Source organism: Columba livia, chromosome 8 (genome assembly GCF_036013475.1).
Source record: "Columba livia isolate bColLiv1 breed racing homer chromosome 8, bColLiv1.pat.W.v2, whole genome shotgun sequence".
Taxonomy (NCBI): domain Eukaryota; kingdom Metazoa; phylum Chordata; class Aves; order Columbiformes; family Columbidae; genus Columba; species Columba livia.
In genome coordinates, this window is record NC_088609.1 from 31,067,054 (window position 1) to 31,088,176 (window position 21,123).

General features: G+C 43.1%; 1 protein-coding gene and 1 long non-coding RNA gene across 7 annotated transcripts in view; one reads left to right on the forward strand and one right to left on the reverse strand.

Moving 5' to 3' along the window:
• Positions 1-229: 229 nt before the first annotated feature.
• IVNS1ABP (influenza virus NS1A binding protein) lies at positions 230-15,885 on the reverse strand. 3 transcript variants are annotated; one of them, XM_065072785.1, is made up of 15 exons: positions 15,563-15,885; positions 10,589-10,836; positions 9,441-9,563; positions 8,935-9,104; positions 8,774-8,849; positions 7,912-8,085; positions 7,448-7,573; positions 5,956-6,063; positions 3,977-4,103; positions 3,147-3,371; positions 2,903-3,024; positions 2,619-2,745; positions 2,400-2,531; positions 2,088-2,261; positions 230-1,697 (listed from the first exon to the last, which is right to left on the reverse strand). In XM_065072785.1, the coding sequence occupies exons 3-15, from the start codon at positions 9,549-9,551 to the stop codon at positions 1,444-1,446; spliced, it is 1,926 nt and encodes a 641-aa protein (XP_064928857.1). In that variant the 5' UTR covers positions 9,552-9,563; positions 10,589-10,836; positions 15,563-15,885; the 3' UTR covers positions 230-1,443. The 3 variants fall into 3 exon arrangements, with proteins under 3 accessions (XP_064928857.1, XP_064928856.1, XP_013223806.1); XM_065072784.1 differs by having other exon boundaries at positions 9,441-9,567; positions 15,563-15,864; XM_013368352.3 differs by lacking the exon at positions 15,563-15,885 and adding an exon at positions 11,247-11,457 and having other exon boundaries at positions 9,441-9,567.
• A 23-nt stretch (positions 15,886-15,908) lies between these two features.
• Positions 15,909-21,123, forward strand: part of LOC110361749 (uncharacterized) — an 88,054-nt gene continuing 82,839 nt past the window's right edge. For all 4 annotated transcript variants that reach the window (XR_010474413.1, XR_010474412.1, XR_010474415.1 and 1 more), the window contains exon 1: positions 15,909-16,043. This is a non-coding gene — a long non-coding RNA (uncharacterized LOC110361749). The remainder of the gene's footprint in view (positions 16,044-21,123) is intronic.

Here is a 21,123-nt window from a genome sequence, read left to right on the forward strand (position 1 = left end):
GATAATGCTCAACTACACCTATGTTGGCAACTCGTAAACTGAGGAGGCTGGATCAACTTAAGCACAGTGTCTGGCTTAGCACACTCTACTTTTGGCAGACTGAGGCAAATACTTCATATTTTCTCCTACAAACTCAGTTTTGCGTCTTAAACCTCCAGGCATGTGAAATGTCTATTTTTACATCGCAAACTTCTGTTTTGGTGAAGAAAAGACACGTCAGAGCCATCCGTTGGTGCAAGGATTTCCCCAAAGGTACCTTTAATGTGTTTGCAGCAGCAGCAAGCAGTCAGTGCGAGTTTTGGCACCAGGAGTTAGATGTGCAGCACTACACATTAGACACCGAGTCGTCCTACCCAACATTTTGTCCGTAAGAATAGAGAAAGTGAACTTAAACATAGTACTAGGAACACATACAAAATCAAGTTAGTTGTGTTCTATGACACGTTCAGCTCTAGTATTAGAAAAATAAACTGAAGACAGTTACTAATCAGATGAATACATTGTCATTGCCAACTGGCAAGAGTTTAAAAACCAGGAGAAAACCCCCACATTTAAGTTATTGGTTTACAAACATTTGCTCACCCAGATTAACAAAACTGCTGTACAGAAAACACCCTCTGCTGCCTTCTCAAAATAATTGGAGCCAAAATATTATTCCCATTTCCAATTTTTTTCTGTTCAAACTCCATTCAGCGCTAACAAAGGTGTTACACACCGAGTTGTAACAGTGGAGCAGCTGCTCCGGTGTTACACACCGAGTTGTAACAGTGGAGCAGCCGCTCCCGGCCACTGCTCAGTCAGTTCTCCCACTTAGTCCCTATGAGCTCCAAGGTTGGTTCTTTGCTTCAACCACCATTTATCTGCCGTTTTCACATCAACAGATAAAATACTCTGCTGAGTATATAAAAACTGTTATAAAAAGGCAATCATAAAAGATAAGGTACTGGCAGGCATGTCAGCTTTTTTTAATAAAAAAAATAGCCATTATATCTATTTAAATAAGGCTTCTTGTTACAGATTGTTCCAGTTACTGAAGGAAAACAAGGCCCGATCAAAAAATAACCGTCCCCCTAAACTTAACGCTTCCTGCCCCAAGAACAACATCCTACAGGAAAAGTCATTTAATGTGCAAAGTGACAAAACAAACAGCGGGGGAAGCTCCTGAAATGATATGCCCCGTCTAGTTTCTCTCGCATTATCTTCAAAATCTTAAAAAACAAAAAAGCAAAACTGAAAACAAAGTTCTAAAATACACAGAAAACCCTTCATCTCAATATTCTTTCCAAAACAAATATGTACAGCATGTTATAATGCAATATGCAAAAGCTTTGTGTTGCTGTTGGCAACATCTACACCCTCCCCGCCCCTATTCACATGTGTACCTCTACTCAACCACAATTACATCACTAAGCCTGTTAGTTTGAAAAGGGGAATTTAATTCACTTAAAACTTGGAAATTTTTGTGTAGGGGCTCCATTCGTTTGACTCAGGATTGTAAACTTCAACCGTGTTCAAGAATTCGTTGCCATCGAATCCCCCAACTGCGTAAATAGTGTTGGCCACCGTGGTGATGCCGGCGTTGCTCCTTGGAGTAGTCATACTCGCCATCATCCTCCACTCGTTCTTGGCGGGGTCGTACATCTCCACGCAGCTCACTGCGTGGGAGCCATCGAAGCCTCCTCCAACAAAGAGTCTTCCTGTCAAACGCAAACAAAAGTGAATGTTTCGCCTCTGTCGCCAAACACAGCCTCTATTTGCAATGGCAAAACTAAGGAACTTTGGGTTCTTCTGAACTTACAGAATTGACCTGCTTTGGGTCTCGCAATTGCTAGAGGTGACTAAAACTAAAATCAGTGAGCACAAAGTCCAGATTCAAATAGATGCAGTTCTAGAAGATACACAGTGCCCCAAAATGAGACATTTTTGTTTTGCTGGTTACAGTTTTAATTAAATTGGAGGCACAGCCATGTTCTTACTGCGCTGTCTCCTCCCCAAGCAGGAACACAGCTTTGTACTCCACTTGCAGCATAGCTTAACACAAACAGTTCATCGAGCACAAGTGAGCGCTTGAGCCTGCAGGCACCTACCGTCACGAACGGCCACTCCAGCTCCCCGCCGAGCCACGTTCATGGGCGCTATCAGGGTCCAGGTGTTGTTCTCGGGATTGTAACGCTCCACGCTGTTCAGGCAGTTCCACGATTCAGCTCCTCCAATGATGTATAAATACCCCCCCAGCTCACACACCGCTGACTGGTGTCTCCCTACAATCAAACACCAGCAGTTACAGCCCTACCAAAACACCGAAATCTAAACTTTTTTAAAATTTGGTTTGGTTTTAAACCTGCAGTTTTGCCATCGCCCTTTTCCCATCTCCCTCTCAAACTACACAGCCCACTTACGGATATTAAGGGGAGCACAGCTTGTCCAAGATTTTGTTACGGGATCAAACACGTCACAGTTCTTAAGTCCCTTTTGGCCGTAGGGATCTGAACCACCAACAATGTACAGTTTTCCATTCAGGGCACATACTCCTGTTCATACAGAAAAGAAAAATAACTAAGCTAATAAATTAATATATATTTTTTTAAAACAACAGTGATCAGCTGCAGACATGTTACCTGCATTGCAGCGGTTGGTTCTCAGCTCCGGAACTGGAGTCCAATCATCTATTTCTGGCTCATACATTTCTCCACAGCTCAAGTCATCCGAGTGACCGTTCGACCCACCCACAACATACAGCTGCCCCTAAATGGAAAAAATAAAGTGCCTGCTTCACATCTATGTACACAACAACTCAAACCATTAGCACTTAACTACGGTTAACCAAACGCTGTTACCATTTTGTCAAGTTTGCCACGTTTGTCCCACCTCACATTCCACCCGATCCGCCCCCACCACCCACCATTAAAACCGCCATCTGGAACCGAGCTCTCGGCGTTCTCATCGGCGCGAGGAACGTCCAGGTGTCCTTCTGCGGATCGTAGCATTCCACTGTGCGCAAGCACTCCTCTCTGTTATAGCCACCTGAAAGCCAAAGGTTAGAGGTCACATCTCCAAACACCGACTGCTTTGACGTTGAAGAGTTGAAACCACCTTCCCCCTCACCCCAACCGCACAAGTTAAAGAACCATCATCATTTCTTTTACCTGCGGCGATGAGCTTGCCGTCAAGTTCAGCGGTGCCCAGTCCGGACCGAGCGTACTGCATGGGAGACATGGGCTTCTCGACGGTGTCGCTGGGCTGCGGCTCGAAGCTCAGGCTCTTGAGCAGCCGCGGTGTGCTGGTGGGAGAGCTCTGAGGGCTGTTGCGGCCGTGCAGGAATATCACGCACAGCACTCCGTCCAGAACGGCCAGACACAGGTAGGTGTTACCTGTTGTCAGGAGAGACCACCAAGAGAATAAAATTTCAGGTGAATGCCATCTAGGGTCTCCTGATTCTGCTGCTCCCCTTTGTAAGCATGAAAACTTCATTATTTTTTTTTCTGGTTACCAGTTCCGAGTGTTAGCCTAGTTACTGAGAAATGGGAGTTTTAGATCATTTAGATGATGGTTGGACTAGATGATCTCCAGAGGTCCTTCCAACCCCAACCACTCTTTGATTCTGTGATTAATATAGTGCTCAAAAGACCTAAGACAGCAATATAAAGACACGCTAGGGGATAGTCTCCTCTAACGCACACAGCAAATAGCTCAGTTAATTAATTACAGACTGCCTGTTCGCTTTGATTATACACAGTGTGGGATCTGGCATGGCCCTGTAGATACAGACTCAAGATGTAAGTGATCCTGCTTTGGCCCCAGATACATTAGAAACATCCCACAAATTACTGGGCCAATCAAATTAATCCATTTGTATAACCAGTAAGAAAAAGCACTTCTGCATTTCTTACAAATGTTGAAGGAAACCCCTCAGGAGAGGTGGGAGGTGCATGATACCAGACGCATCGTTTAGACAAACCCCACTCTGGTTACTCACTCGAAGTTCTCTCTGAAGCAATGATTTTCCACTCATGCTTAGGACTCTGAACAGTAGCATTTGGAGAAGGACTTCCAGAGGAGCTGCTACTGATCTGCTTGTGATCATTCTCACGTGGTGGCTTCTTCTGCAAAATCAAAAGGCAGCTACAGAAACCTAGCCAGAGACTACACTCCTTCTACATGCGCTTCTCTGAGCTCATACCTAACTACTCAACACTTCTCTACCACCTCTGCAGAGTGTCATTTATAGCACAGCTACATTTTTGACAGAGAACATCCTGCCTACTCAGCAACAGTGGCCAAAACCCACCCTGCACCTCCTCTTGTTAACTCACTTCACCCTGTGACCGCACCTTTACCCTGCTGCTGTCTGACCAGAAACGATTTCGCACCCCTCAAAGAGATCTCGCGTTACTAGCAGGATTTCCGAAAAACCCGCACCCCTTGGGAGAGAACTGATCCACAAAAGAGAAGCCTCACTCACAAGCTCCGCTTCTGGCACTGGAGTTAATTACATAACGCTATTTGGAAGTGAATTAACTATTCTCTTCATTCCCTGCAGACAAATTAATTTCGCCTCAGTTCCCCTCTGTGCTCCGATTAGCTGTTTCTTGGATGTTACTCCCCTGAAACTGCCCACTAACAGGACATTTCTGCTTGCTTTTCTTCTTCCATTAAATTTATCCTGTAGCCTACATAATTTTGCTCAATGAACAAAAAAACCCAAGTTTCACATTTCAGACTATGCTGCACAGTTAGTTGAGTTGTTCAGGCTTTTTCTGTATCTCAAGAACCAAACAGAAGAAGTTAACGTTCTGTCTATCCTGTTTAACAGAGAAGTTCTGGACCACAGTACCAAGTTTGTGATGCTCGCACATTTCCCCAGAGCCTGATCTCCAGAAATACATCGTCTAACTCATCAGTAACCTCACACGGACAACTGATTGCTGTATGTAGCTCCCCACAACACCCAATTCCTTTCTGGATAGCACTGTTGTTATTTCTGAACCTTCATCCAATTAAGAGCTTAGATTCTCTTTCCTTAAATTGCCTCAACAGTCACAGAAATTACACACAACTACTGGCCTTGTTTCTAAAAATGTGCAGGTCTGGAGTGGTATCCAAAGGTGGTGAAGTCTGTGAAGGCTTACTAAAAATGATTAAGAAACTGGAAAATTAGCTGGCTTTTCATTTTTCTCTCTTTTCCCCTCTAAAATCCATGTTTTGGGATGAAGAGTGTTTCACATAAACATTTCAGAAACATACATCCGTATCTTTGCTTCTAACTTGGTGAATTTTAACACCCTTAATTTCTATAAACCAACTGATAATTTACATCTATTAGCCCTTTTTTATTCTTTGCTTCTTCAACAGCCTCCGTTGTACTACATTGTGCATTTTCAAGCAGAAATATAACTGGCTAGAACTGCAAGAAAGTGTTAAAAAGTAATCTCAAACAGCACGCAATCTGCACACAGTCAAAGCATCACTTATGTCTAGATCAGGAGTGATCTACTCCGGCTTTTTTAAATCTCTCTCGCACATTAGCAGTGCAGCTCAACAAAAGAAAACAGACGCTGGCAGCTGAAGGATTAGAACTTATGTCTGGAATCCTTTTCCGTGCCAAAATTTAACAGACGCATAAGCCACTCTCCACTGCAAGCCAGGCAGCCTGTGATTCCTTAGTCCCTCAAGTATCTCTGCAAAGCCCCAGCTGACTTGCTACAGCTTTTCTACCTCTTCCTTCTGCCTAGGAGTTCTTTTGAAGTCAAACCTAAAGCGTTCCATTTTGCAAAGGCTCAGTCTAAAAAACCTGAGGTGGCGACTAAATGGTCACCTCCAGAAGGATCCCTTCTCGCCACGTGTTTCTCCATTAAAGCTACAGCTGCTTTCTCTGCTCCAGTACCCGAGAGTTCAGGTGTGCTGTAAACTGCTCCAGTCTATCTGGGGTTACCTCAGACTGTCTGCAAGTTGTACCTGCACAAACTGAATGTGGTCATCATCACTGCCATACACCTCAGCCTGTCCATCTAGCAGATTTCCATCAAGCAGCTTGTGATCAGCTGAGTAGTACAGCGTTTGAACCTGCAAAAACAACAACAGAACACCCAGGTGGCTACCGGCTCCGTTGCTCCCGAGCTACAGGCACATTACAAAAGGCAGTCGCCAGCATACTTCTCGTCAGCTCATCTCAATCTAGCGGAACGACAAAACTAAAAGGAAGCAGATGTCATGGTGGCAAATCTTCCAACACTGGGTGAAGGCTCCTTATTTCTCAGCTTGAGAGAAATCTTCGGTTTCCAAGGACTTCGGCTGGTTTTTTTTTCCAGCGCAGAAACATTAGACAAGCGAGAGGCACATTAATTTGCAGAATTTACACAAATTCACAATCTCATGCAAGCATTTTCGTTAGCCCCGCAAACAAGTTTTCTGCTTTGAAAAATACACATATTTATCTCCATCAAAAAAAGTTAAAGAGAAGCCAACAGTGGGCTCTAAGAGAAAGGTATGGGGACGAGGGCAGACAACACAAATTTAAGTTCTGGAGGAAACTGCCGTCCACAACTACACATCAGATGCAACTGTTTCAGTGAAATGCATCTGGGTTTCAACACGATCAAAGCTCTTTAAATGAGTTATCCCAGGAGGAAATGAGCATACACGACAGTATCAACACGGACTTTTCCCTATACAAGTGCTGCCGAAGACGTATCGTGCTTGTAATAACAAACTGGAAAAATTTTGAGGTTTCACGGGTTTTTTGTAAAGTCCGTTTTCTCGAGCCAATTGAAAATTTAGATTCCCCGCTCATTTTGCCATTACAAACTGCCCAGGCTACATCTAAGTATTAGTATTCATGAGTAAAGCCATTTAATAACACACAACTTAAAAGAAAATGTATCCTGTAAAGGAGTAAGTAAACACCATTAAATCATCATCATCGTTCTCTGCCCACAGCGGATTTTCTTAGGAGAACTGGGGCAGGACTGCTGCTTCTGTACGTGTCAATACACTTGAGGGCTCTTCTTGGTTCTTCAGCCTTGGTATCCTAGTTTTGTTAATAAACCTATGGGGAGATAAACCAACGGGGAGGAACAACCATTAGAAGCTTTTACCTACTTTGCATTTACAAGCAAAACCTGCAGAGGAAAACATCAAGAAGTCTACGGCAAGTTTCAGTTACCACCTCCCCAATTCTAAAGCAAGGTACACGCCACTTTGAGGTTACTATACAGCACGTAGTGAGCGAAGAAGGAAAGCGCAAGACCAGACTGAACAGTTCATTCAGCTCACCTGAACACCCCCCCTGTTTCTCAGCTTAGGGGTACCTACAGTAAAATTTAAATTCTTTAGGGTCATAGTTAAAAAAGTGAAAAAAATAAAAAAGAAAAGAAAAAGGGATCATCCTTCACATCGACTTTTTTATTTTATTAAGAAGATGTTTAATCCCATTTTCTTAAAGACTAACCTCTTCCATGAGATCTTCCAGGCTGTCTCCATTCTCCCAGATGCTGCGCTGTACCCAGTTGATTACCTTTGTGTACAGTTTGCCGTTGCTGGGTAGGCCAACATTGTCCTCCAGCATGACTTCGAGCTTGAATTAGAAGAGGAAAAGATCATTTACTCTCCTCGTATTTGTAGCGTACTGCACTTTACACAGTGAGCATCACTCTACCGCAGAGCTAGAAACCACCACCTAGGAGGACCTTTCAGCCTGTGCCACTGAAACGAGGAAGCACATTTTAAGTACAACTTATTTTTGACGCTTAGAAAGGATGATAGTACGTGTTCTCTACAGTCAAGGTTCACAGTAGTAGAAATATTACACAGATCCAGAATTTTCACCGCGTCTTCCTGCTCCCCAAAAGGAGCCCCTAACAGTTGCTCCTTCATTACCACCTACCAGAAGAAAGGCCACAAACTTGAGCTAACCTTTAACCGGGGGAGCTTGAGAAATTCTTCCTGTTCTGAAATCTGTAACAGATGTTCCTGAATGTAGCCATCAATCTTGTTCAACAAACGTGAGTCTCCCATGCAACTTGCAAAGTTCCGGTAAGAGATGCAGCTCTGAACGTCCATCTTGGAGAGCAAATAATCACCACAAACCTTTTAAGAAAAAAGGCTGCGTCTTAATTTACAAGTCGACAAGATTTTTATGCTTCAATTATCCACCTCAACATACAGCAGCAGCTGCTTTCTAACTGCACAACAGTGACTGTTGTCAGCCCTCTGACAGAGCTGTAAATGAAATGTTGCCTTCCGTTGGAATGTGAGTGTATTAAAAGCTATGCACAAATACACTGACGCCAAGCTTTCCAATTTAACGCCCGTTCAAAACTGCGGATCCACAGCCAAGTGAAGAATCCTAATTCCCCTGGCAAAGGTATCCCCATTTGTGGCAAGAGAAGATACGTTTGGTAGAGCTTGACTTCAAAAGTATGTTCAGGAGTATGCGGATTATTCTTTTTTCATACTGCCACAATTTACAGGTTTAATTACGTTCCCCAATGCAACTGAACACACCACCGCTCCCACAAACCTGATGATTCAGAAGCCGTTTTGCTGATACAGGTGCACAAATACAAAACTTAGACTTCAGAGAACCCTCCAGCACGAAGGTAACACAACTGGAAGCAACACATACTGCTGTCACTCCAATCAATCCAGTGCTAATGAACATCAAAAGCAGCTTATCCGCTGAGCACTTTTTCAACAGAACCTTCATTTTTTTTGTCTCATTAACACAAAACAACATAATACTGTCAGCCTGAGAAAGTAGAGCCCAGAACTGTACCTGCTTAACTCTCTCCATCTTCAACTTCTTTGCTGCAGAGTACACATCCTTCACCAGTTCCTTATCAGCTTTTAACCTAGTAAAGGCAGAAATTTGTCATCAATATTTGGGTTTTTTTAAATTAAAATCTACTCCCTCTAGTTTCTATGCAGACTACTTACTGAGCAGTGTAAGCGTAATTCAGCAGAACTTCCACAGCTTCTGGGTTGAGATCATCGAATTTAACATGGGAAATTCCATGAGAATCGCTATCGCTGTTGAAGATTTCGAACAGGTAGGGACTGCAGCACGCCAGCACGGCTCGGTGCGCCAACATCTCGTGTCCGCACACCTTGATTTAAAACACAAGTAAGAAATCCACATGCTGGTAAGACCTCTTTTAAAGTACATTTGCATTATACTAGTACAAAGGCCTACCCAACTGAATGTCACAGTTCAAATCAATGTTTCAAATCGATAGTCTCCAATTTACGTCAGCTGAAAAAAAATGTTAGCATCACTTCTCCCAAAATATATCTGGCTTTTTTTCTTTTTAAATGTACGCATTTTTCAGAAAAAACAGATTCTAAAAATCTCATGCCCCACAACCACTGAGGCACATGGCATTACACAGCGTAACAAAAAGCCCCAGCACGTTCAACCATCATACTCGACAGAAAACAGTTACCTGGAGACGGACATCACAGAACTGACCACTTTTACGTAAGGCATTTAGTTTGGCAACAGATGACTCAATGAAGTTTTCATCTTCAAACATCAAATATCCATTAGGAATCATTTTGGTGTTGGTCTGGCTGAAAACAGAATGCGTAAAGTTGAGAGAGACAACATTTTGCTGCAGTACAGAAGGACTATCAACACAGTGTTTGCAAACAAACATTTATGGGGAATTAAAAAAAGAAAGATCCATCCCCAAAACAAAAGCCTAGAAGAGTACTACTGCTGGTAAGTACATGTGGACAAAAACCCTTTGAACTGGCTAAATTAATGACTTCATTCAATATTTTAGAGTAGCTGGAAGTCATGAAAGAACATTAGCACCAGCAAATCAACAGAATCAAATACATTCTGAACAATGACAACTTATTTTAAGTTGCCACGAAGCTAAAAGAGCTTCCCCTGAAGATCTTGCCCATATACAGACAGACCATCCCAGGTACACTGGACCGAGACTGGAAAAACAAATTGAGGAAACCAACATTTGAATGTGGAAACTATTTTTATAGGTCATTTAATTGATTCTTTTTTTAGCTAAGCACTTTAAAGAAAAGTTCACTTTATAAATAGGAAGCTAATTAAGAATAATAAAATACAACCCTGAGGTCACCTAATGAATTTGAAATAATAATTAAACAACTATATATATCAAATTGCTGAGTCTGAGCTGCTAACATATGCAAAAGTCTACTTTCCTCATCAATTTGAGAAGAAAGAATATGCGGGATGCTACTAATGTTACCAGCAACAACTTATATTTCTGTCTGAAGTTTAAGAAAATTCTGAAGATCAGACTGAACGAGAGAAGTCCCCAAACAGAAAAAGCGGATAACAAAAATCAGTAATAGAAACAGCAAGCCCCTCACAAAATAATTCTAATGTTAATCTGTTCGTTTTAATTTTCCTTACTACAGAAAGCATTTGACCCTAAACTGGCAACAATAATCTTACTTACAGAGATTATTATCCATTTGTATAGACTTTCACTTGCTGCATTTTATTTAAAAAAAATAAAAAAAAAAGGACAGCAAAGTTTTAAAGTCACAGAATTTCATCAAAATTATTAACTTGTATACGCAGCTAACAGTATCAACTTACCTAGCAAATATATTCCTGTCAATTTTGAACTGGGAGATCTTAAAATAATCCAATGGTATCACTGTGTTAAACCAGAGCACTTGAGTTTCAGTATCTTCTGGTAGGGAAGATGTTTGTTGAAGTGCAAAAGCAGACGTGTCTTTGCAGCTGCAATAGGGATTCCAAAACTATCAGGCTTGAAGATGATGTAATAAAGTCCTTAAGAGCTATAGACATGAATTTCTTCTGTGATAATCATGCATCATAACCTGCAATAAAGAAGAAGATTTCAAGTAAGGACACCGGACAGTGCCACCCCGTATTTCAGATAAAACTTTAATAGTCTCTTAAAAGTTCCCGACCCAATCAAACAAGTGTTTCTTCACAGAAATAAAACAGCCTGAAAAATTCCATACTGACACCAATACATTCTCGTGCCTAATGAGAGGTCAACCACATCAATTTTTGTACCCCCAGAGACAAGGAAGCAGCTGAATTAGTGCCTAGAGAAAAAGGTGGAACAGCGGAATTCCATTTTTAGGCAATTCCTCACCAACTCCAACCTTTGGTGCTTCCGGTACCTCAGCATTACTGCTCGCTTCCACAAGTGGAGAACTCTCACGTAACACAACAAAAATGACTAAATCTAAAAAAAGAAACCAATCCACATGCCTCCTACCTTTTGCTTTTCCTGTACTCATCTACTTATATCCTTCTTCTACTGAATGCCTGAAAGGGACTGAAGATGGATTAAGGACACGTCTGAAATGACTGGGCATCTCTCCAGTCTGCGGTACCTCCACAAAACTGATGAAGTCAAGAAACGGCTATTTCGATGATAACCTTCTTAGATAAAAAATAAAGTCTCTTTGCTACCCTGGGAACAGAATCTGTTAAGTTCTGGTCAAGCCCTGGGGCAGCTTTGCTGGGATTCTGTGTGTGAGGGGAGCCTTTATGTTGGGCTTTTTTGGGGAGGGGAGAAGGGGAGGAACAGCAGTGGGGAGGGAACAGGCAAACACACACCCATTCCGGAACTTTCCATGACCCTAATGCCACCTCAGGAAAACATCAATCACTTCAGTTCCAAAACTATATTTGTATCTACAGATAAAATGCCACATGGGCAACCAGGTTTCCTAAAAATAGGTGCAGCTCGCTTCTCCTCGTCAGAAATTAAAAAGTCACCTACGATGACTCCATAAATCAAACACATGTTCTTTTTATAATCCCACAGGCAAGTTATGAAATGCATCCCAACCTCTATTTACCAAATATTATTTAACTGAGTATTTGGAAGTCAACACTTCTCTTGTTGGTACAACTAGTATAACCCTTTCAGTTTCTAAAGCAAACAAAACATTTCACTTCTGAAAAACAGATTCACCTCATCTGAAACATTCAGTTTTTCAAAGATGCAGAGATATTATTTCAACACAAGTGTTGCAATGAATTAACTCTGAAGTTATGAGAAGCTACCAGAAGTTGCGCTTCACCAAAATGAATGTACAAGGCAATTATCACTCAGAGAATTCTGACTTCCATCATTTCAGATTTTAAAAGTTCCAGGTGAAAAGTCTTGCACCAACCCGCTCAATTCTGAGCAGAAAACCACACATCAGATTATCCACCTCGCTCACACAGGTTTTGTCTTTCCTTTGTGCTTGGGGTCTAAACCACACATTCTGCTTTTATGCATCTAATAGCATTGTCTAACCTGAATACCTAGGAATTTGCATGTCTTTTTTACTGCCCCAAAGTTTCAATACCATTGTGTGTGAACCATGGATAATATTACTCAAAGTGGCATTAAATAGCACAAGCATATTCATTACATTCTGCATTTTTTGCTTAGGTATACTACTACTAGAACAAAAGCCAAATCAGCCAAAATTCTATGAAAAGCCAAGAACACTGCATTTTCTGTTTAAAATATTACACGTAAACAGGTACTACAAACAAATTCCTTTCTTAAGCATCTAAATAACTTTTCATTACCTTCCCCCCTCCCCCCGCTTATACACCCTTCTAGCTCACCACACCAAGAACCGTCAGCAGCTTTTTGTACGATTTTCCAGGATATTTTTAAAAAAACCAAGCATGACGTTCACGGTTTTAATATTAAAGCCTGGAGGCACCCCCTCGCTCCAGAGTTGATCACTGCAAGTGTGGTGGTGTGGGTGACGGGAGGCCAGAAGCCACGGAATGTTCACGTGGTGCGTTCCCATGCAGAGGAACGCCGGTACTCAAACGTCTGCCCAGTTGCTTGATTTAAACAGAATTGTGTTCTAATAATTGTGTTTCCTAAACACCTACTGTTATGCACAAGCTTTTCCAATTGCTACTTATGTGTACCGCTGGACCACCAAAGATTCATGGCTGATAATACACTCGGAGAGGAATTCACTGCACATAACTGACTCCACAAGAGAGATTTCCCCCTTTTAAACTCATCTGTTTCACTGTATATACACTTAAAGATGCATTTCAGAAGACTCACCCAAATAATAATGAAACCAAGTCTTCTCATCCTTCACTACCCTATTCTCTTACGTGCAGCTTGCAAATACTATTGAGTATGATTAGCGCAGTTACAACATCAAATAAATGTCATAATTAATACACTTTATATTGTGTATTGTGTCTAGAATTTAGGATCTGTTCATCCCAGTTTTTTTTTAAACAGTTGTTCGTTGCAGAAAAGATTCCGGCATTGAAAAATCCTGCTGCACGGTGATTACGGCTGAATTCCTCCAAGATGTAAACCCCACGATCTGAGAGTCTCCGCTGCAGAGCCACGAGCTGCAGTCTCAGGTCAGGTACCAAAAAGACGGGTAAGAAGTCACCTTGCCCATGACCTAACAACACAGGTAGTATTTATTTTTCCTCTCACCTGAGAACTCTCGTCTTTAGTACCAGCTGGTGATTTCTGGCTGTTCACAGTCTAGTTCAGCAGAAATGTAGGTCACATCTATGACTACTCAGAGTCCACTACCTCTATCAGAAGATAAAACCAGATGCCCTCAACATTCTTCTTTCATGCAGCAGCATTTATTTATGGTAAAAACACACGATATTTTCATGTCTGAGTTTGCATTTGGGCAAAATATCAGGGACCAAGACATGTATTAACAGACTTTACACCACTAAACACCTTCAACTTCTTTACACCAGTGATTTAAAAATAAGAGTCCCAGAATTTAAATCAATTTTGTTTCGTGTATTTACTTTTCAGTTGTCTTCCCCTAAAGATTTAGTCTATTGAGAAATATGACTTGTACACAATGTTTTTCTGTTTCACTGCAAACCAACCGCAGCTGTGCTTCCCCCACAATGGGGGAAGGAAGAACCGCTTCCCAAAACCTTTTCACACAGCCCAGGAAGAGGTACTACTTGGTTTGTCCTCTACCAAGAGCAAGCCTGGAGAGCTCCTTCAAACACACATTTATGTATGTAGACTTAAAAAAATTATGAGAAGCAGGTTTTACGCTTGAATGTTACTGCTCTTGCAACTACAGCTCAGCTGTAACACACCATTTACTCACTTCCAAGGCCACACTGGCCCTTACATCCCCTTTCCACACCAATTCTGTGTTTCCTCTCCTTCTCCACCACGTCATACCTTTTTTGTTGTTGTCATGGCCTTTATCTACAGCTTCTTCTTCTGCCTCACATGTGCTCTCTTGAAATCTTTAATTAATCTTTAACCTTTGAAAGTTCTTTCCTTTTTCCCCCCCCTTCACACAGGTTTCTTTTTTCTACTAACACACTTCTTCCAATATTTGTCCCACAACCAACAAACTGGTGGGTTTTTTGCTTGTGTGTTGTTGTTGTCTCCCACCCCCACCCTGGGCAGTTTTTGCCCTTTCCTGCCATCTCCTGCTCCTTAAGAACTCAAGCTGAGGAAAACAAAATGAGACCTATTTACAGTTTCCTAACTGGAAAGTATCCCCATGCTGTTGCGTCCTGTGCTCCAGGAGTCAGGCTACAAAATCCGCTTGCTAAAATTAAACCAATCTCATCAAAGCGCCACATCCTGCTTGGTTCCTTATTCTGTAGATCCCTGATGGAAGAGAGTAAGTGTGATGTCTACACAGCCACCACTGGAAATAAAATTAAAACCAAAACCCCTTCATAAGCCACAACAAATACGGAGAGTGGCATGATGCTGAATTTCCACTTGTCTATCACTGCTCAGTCTTGCTGTCCTTCTTTGTAAATAAACCAGATGCCTTGCTTCTCACTTCATCAATGTTCTTCCACTACATAAAACTGTAACCAATTCAGTTTGGAGTCTTGGGAGTAACAGCGAAGACGTCGAGGAAAAGGCATTTTCTACCTTGAAGCACCTCTGAAATATTCTGAGAGGCTGATGGAAATTGGGGAAAACCCCCCAAAAACCTCCTATCCTGGTCATCCACACTCATCACCTTTCTCCAGATGCACCATCAGCCCCTAGTTTCGCTGTATTATTTATCCTCTATTTTCTAGAGCTGCTACAGACGACGGGGAGGGTCACGACAGCAAGAAGCTGTCAGAACACTTTTTTCAGCCCCAAGCGGCTACAAAGTCCGGGATTTTTGCGCTTCTCTTTCCCCCACGTTTAACTACAAAGGCTTTAGCAAAGGTGCCCCTGGAACAACACCCACCCGTGGGGGAAACACCTCATTGCCGGGGCCTGAGGACACTCCCGGCAGCGCCCCCACATCCCCGGGCGACCGAGAGGGAACCGGCCATGGCCACGACTTCGCCTTGGTGAGCCCGGCAACTTGGAGATCTGGGAGCAACGAGCAACCAAGAGCCGCGGAGCCACACGGGATCCTGTTCCTCCAGCCGAGGGGACAGGAGAGCGGGGGACAGCCCGGGGCGCCACGGCCACAGCCCAGCGCCGAACGGGGAACAAAGAGCGGCGGGGCCGGGGAGGCGCAGGGCCCGGCAACCCCGGCCGCTGTCCGCCCCCCCCCCCCCCCCATCCCATCCCGCTGGGCCCCGCCGTACCTGGTGCCTCCCAGCGCAGACGATGCTGTTCATATTGGGAGCCTCCAGGCTGAGGGGGAAGCCGACGCGGAGATGCAGTCCCAGCCGGGCGGGAAGACGGAGCGGAGGGCGCAGGGAGAGCCAGGCGATGCGGTGCGGTGCAACGGCGGAGGGCGCGGCGGGAGCAGGGAAGCGCGGACACAATTCCGAGATCCGCCACAGCAGCCTGAAGAAAATCCGGCAGCCTGAGGAGAATGCCCCACGCCTGCGCGGCGCTGCGGCTCGTACCCCTCCGCCTCCGCGGAGGCGGGCGGCATCGCTCCGCCGAGAAACGAGTCCCGGCCGCGCCTTCCCTCCGCTCCACAGAGCAAGGCGGGGGAAGGCGGCGGGCCGGCAGGGGGCGCTGCGAACGGGGGTGCCCGCCTGAGGGGACGGGAAACCCGGGCGGGGCTCAGGGGACCGAGCCGGGGAAATGCGGGGCTGATCCGCCGCGCTTCTACAAGTGAGTGCCGTCGCGGTCGTTTACACGTAGCTCTAGGCTGCAAGCTCTCCCTGGTTCCATGGTTTTATTTTTTTTCCAACGTGGCGTTGGTTTTTCTCCTCAGCGATGACTTCCTCTCAGCGCTCGGGTCTGTGGTTTGAGGTGTCGTTAACTGCTTAACCAAAAAAAAATCATATTTAATGCTGCAAATACTCCATGGCAGCCTGTGCTCCATCACCCCGGATTGTTCCAGAAAAGGTATTTTCCCATCTGGATTAAAACCACCCCCACCCACACTTTTCACAATAAATCCTATCTTGCTGGGCAAGGTGGTTTTAAAATATCCCAGCTGATAAAGGAGGGGTGTTTAGAGCCTTTGTTATGTGTTTGCATGATAGAAAGTGCAGAGGGTTTCTAATTCACGGCTGGGCCCCAAGTGCTGCTGCAAAATAAAATAAAACATGGAGCTGGGGGAAGCCTGAGGGTCCTTCCCTGTTCAAAACAACAGGAAAGTCACCTGCAAGGGCTGTTGAGCATTGGAACAGCTGCCCAGGGCAGCAGTGGAGTCACCGTCCCTTCAGGGGTTTAAAAGGCACTTAGATGAGGTTCTCAGGGACATGGGGCGGTGCTGGAGTTTGGTTATGGAGTTTGGTTGAACTCAATGATCCTGAGAGTCTCTTCCAACTGTAATGACTCTGTGATTCTAAGGCAGCAATACGCTTCCCCACACTCCTTCCTCTTCTTCTTTCTCCTGATTTGGAGGCCACTTTGGTAAGAAACTAGGAAACCTATAGATTATGTTATTAACAGATCCATCCTCAGTGCCTCAGCTGTCAAATGTGTGTGACGTGCACAATAACATTTACCCATTTCTCTGACACTCTTCCAGAATCTTGGTGGAGAAGCATATTTCAAAACACTGGAGTTGGACAGTTCTGAGGTTTCAAGCAGAAAACGCTTCAAAATACTGAAAATAATGGTCTCAGCAGAAGCAAGCAGAGGTGTTAAGCCATAGGCATATTCCTCACCTATACATATCCCTTCATCTCTGGAGATTATATATATGATAGCACTGGGCCCTCTCTTCAGCTTCTCTTCTTGCCAAACAGGACCCTTTCAACTTCTTGCCTCTCTCTGACACATTTATATCCCTTTCATTTTTTTTTAAGTCACCAGCCACACCTCAGTGCCTGCCTTCCCTCCCTACTTTCTTTTTGAATTAAGCTTCTTATTAAGGCCATGCTAATCAGAGGCACTTGTGGTAAAGCTGGGAGGGAGGGGGAGGTGAAGACAAGCGATAGAAACTATGATCAAATAAAATAGTGCTGGGGATGTTCCTTCATTAAGTAGATCTCAGGATTATGCAAGCTGCTGTTCCAGTATTCTTTGGAAAGGAAATGTCTTTGTGAATCACCATTAATTTTAATAATCAGCCACAGCAGGTGACGTCAAAGAGCATGCAGAGCATCCTCCCGACAGCACAGGGTGAGCGGATGGGTTTTCCCAGTTCTTTTTGCTTAGGTCGCTGTGGCAGGGGAACACATTTGGTATTTTGTGAACTGTGGCTAGCGGGGAGCTCAGGCAACACCTGCTTTGGGCAAGTTGCATTCTGAGAACCCAAACTCATCTCCCACTGAAAACAATTGTTTGTTGTCATTTTTTTCTTTGCTTCTCGCTTTGTAATCAGTATGAAATTAGTTTGCGCCCTCAGACACATGCTGTGAACTGTGGAGTTGTCATATGCAGGGACAGGAGTTGGACTCAATGATCCTTGTGGGTCCCTTCCAATTCAGGACATTCTCTGATTCAAACACCATTGTTCCAGCTGAGATGTGACTGTATTTCTTATGATGATGGAGAAGACTTCTACAGCATGCAGATAACTTTAGTCCAATATGCTAGATGCTTTGCAGTCCTTCCTAGTGAGACCTTTGCTAAATCTTGGTGGATTTTTGAAGAAGAATACTTGATTGAAAGATGACAGTGTGATTGAGTTGATAGTGAACGACTGAGTTACTGGGAGCTGAGCCAGAATCACTAGTTAGCACAAGTGCAACCATCAGAGCAGAGGTGATGTTTGTTAGGGTCTTTGATCTCATGGTTTGACAACTATCTTTCCATGTAAGTGTTCCTAAGGTGTAGAGAGCACTTCTTTAACAAAACCACTTCTCTAACAACACTGGATTCAAAAATTTAAAAAATAAATTATAAAAGTTATGATTTTAGAGGCTCTGGATGTTCTGCACACCTCTTGTCTCCCACCACGGAAGACAGAGTCTTCCTCGTTAATGAATGGAAAGCCCTCTTGCTTTTCTTCAAAATGGGGTGATACTCTTAAATCATGTGGTTTGTAGGTGTCCCTGACTGTGCTGTGGCTCTTCTGCTGGTCCCTGGTCTTATTACAAGTGCCTAATCTAAAGATCCAGTGTCCAAAGGAAAGGCTGCTTGTGTTATCTCTGGATATTACAAGGGCCTAATGTTATAATATTAAACTCTACTTCCACCAAAGCTTAGTCATGAAGACCACCTGACAAGGGAAAATATTCCATTTGGTGAGAGCAAAATATGTGCCTTGGATTGCTGCATTAAAAATCGAGGAATTGGAGAAAAAAAAAAATGTTACTCCTAGAAGAATAAGACGTGTTTGCGCATAAGCCACCCTACAATATATCTTTAAATCTAACATCACGTAGCGTTTCTCTTTGGACACGGATTAGTACAGCTCAGCAAAGTGCAGCACCTGAGCGAGGTACACGAACAGCCAAGGATCTGCTCCGTGGTGTTCTTTTAAAAGGAAAATAGTTTCTGTGAACAAAGAAGACATTTTGTGAAACCAAATACGATTTAGATTCTCCTTAATTGTCACATATACTAGCCTACTCGTTCCATAACTTTTCCTTGCTGTGTTTGAGAAGGATTTTTGGTAGTTTGTTATAGTTGCAGAAATCCTGGTGTAGAACATGTTTTGTTGGTGCCTTGGCTCTCAGAGTCCTCAGCAGTGACATTTTATTGGTGTTTGGGGTGTAGAGGCTGCGTTGGAATTAATGATCTGTGTTGGATTGTTTCCTGTAAATTCTGGTGCGTCATTTGCCATCTGGCTGGCTGGTAGCCGCTGTTCCGAGGAGGGCAGTTCCTCTCCTTTCCTCGCCCTGTTCTTAGGCAAAGCAACGATCGTCTTGGATGAATTCTTCACTTAGGAGCAGAGATTGTAGGCAATTTAGATGCAGTACATAAGAGTATTAAAAGGCCTAATTTCAATAGCTGTGGCCTTACATTTTAAAGGCAGGCTCTCTATCAAGTGTCTGTTCATTTTTCCTAAGTGATGTAAACAACTTTCCTCCTTGGTTTCAGGAGACACCATTCTTCCACCACAGTGACCTTCACTCGTTTCAAATCGCTTTGTGTTGGACAGAAAACCAGAGGCTGTCTTCCACACCAACGTTATAAATCCTGTCTTGTCTCAGTTCCATTAAGCAAACAGAAGTGTCTTTAATTAATTCCAATGGATTAAGTCCATAGGAAACATGCGGTGGCTTCTGACAGAGCTGCTAGTTAATGTCTTGAAAAAACCCTCTTCTACCTGTCCTGCCATCTCAACAATGCAGCTTTTAGGATGAAGCATCATGAGAGCTCCCAGCTGCAAATGTACCTTGCATAGAGAAAATAGGCACAGTTTTTGAAAAATTATAGCTCTTTGACGACAATTCTCATGGTGCAACTATCAGTGGACCCATTCTGTGCATGGCGGTACTACCTTTGTCTGTGTTTACATGATATTTTTCCTTGGTCTGGGACAGTTGTGCCGGTATTTAACTCAGATGTAACACCAATTTGAAAGTATGGATGTGTGTATCTAAACTGTTCACAAAGCAGTACCTGCCCTGTCTTCATTCCCCGAGCAAACGAATCAAAAATTGATATTCAGATCTGGTTCCCCAGCAAATGCGGTGGGACATTTTATAGAGACTTTTCTTCAAGGCTGGTCCTTTGGACTGTACATGCTCAAAAGCTTCCAAAGGACTGAGTCAGGAATCGGCCTTCAAAAAAAGTCTCTAGTTTGTGGCTTTCCTGTAGAACTTGAAATTTTGTTATTGCTTCTTTAGCCCAGTTAAAATTAAATGAACTCTCCCATGCTTTCTGGTTGTATTAATTTACGGTTGCTGGGCAGTGATATTTACAAATATATTCTACTTGTTCCCTATAAAAACACGGACTTATTCCCATACAGCTGTATGTCTTTATTGCTTCTATAAGGACATTGTTTCTTTGGCTGAAACACCCTGTTCAGAGTGTTACAATAAAAGGCTGTAAACCGGTTTGCTCTTAAATTGTTTGCCTTCGTGACCCTTACGCTTTCTGCCAGCTCCTGGCCGTGCATGGAGCTCTGAGCTTTGGACTGTTTGTCCTTGGTGATGCATTCACAAAATATGTTTGTTGGCTCTGCTGCAGTCTGGTAGCTCCAATTTGCTTTTCCTTCTTTATTTTTTCTCGCCTGCTCAACCTACATCATAACTTTCACTCGTGGTCCTAAGGAAAAGTCAGAATGTAAAGAAAAAGAATTTAGAATTTTTCCAGTATGAGAATCATACCAGTAGGTCCAAAGCTGTTACAGTGGTTGCTTTTCAAGTAAAGTTCTTCTTTTCAGCCTTTGCAGAAGAACCCAGTGTCCGTCAGTTTTGTTTTATTTTGGTTTGGTTTCATTTGGTTTTTTAATTAATGCTAACATCTAAAGCTAAAGAGAATGAAATTGGTTTAAGAGTTGGACTATGTGTTTGTAATCTCTGCACAAGCAGAAGAGTAGCATTATTTCTAAAACTGCTTTAACTCTACCTTGATGTTTTAGCCACAATAATGGGATGACTAACTTCATGTCAAAAAAAAAAAGAAGAAAAATGTAGGAAAACCTTTATGTGCTGTGAAAGGAAAGCTTTTCCCATTGTGTATCCATGCCAGCAGGAAGGCAGAAGGTTAATGAGAAAACCTCCTTTAAGGTTGTTTTTCAGATGTGCACAGGGACAAGCCAAAGACAAGCTACATTGTTTCTTGATGTAGAGCAATGAATTAATCTTAAAAACTCATAATTTGTTCCAAAGAACACAGC

What these genes read in the sequence shown, in the direction of transcription:
- IVNS1ABP (XM_065072785.1), bottom strand. Translation starts at nt 9,551, where the DNA reads ATGATTCCTAATGGATATTTGATGTTTGAAGATGAAAACTTCATTGAG. An exon ending in TCTGTGATGTCCGTCTCCAG is followed by an intron (nt 9,105 to 9,440) that starts GTAACTGTTTTC and finishes TTTTAAATCAAG; the next exon opens with GTGTGCGGACACGAGATGTT. An exon ending in TGCTTCAGAGAGAACTTCGA is followed by an intron (nt 3,372 to 3,976) that starts GTGAGTAACCAG and finishes TCCTGACAACAG; the next exon opens with GTAACACCTACCTGTGTCTG.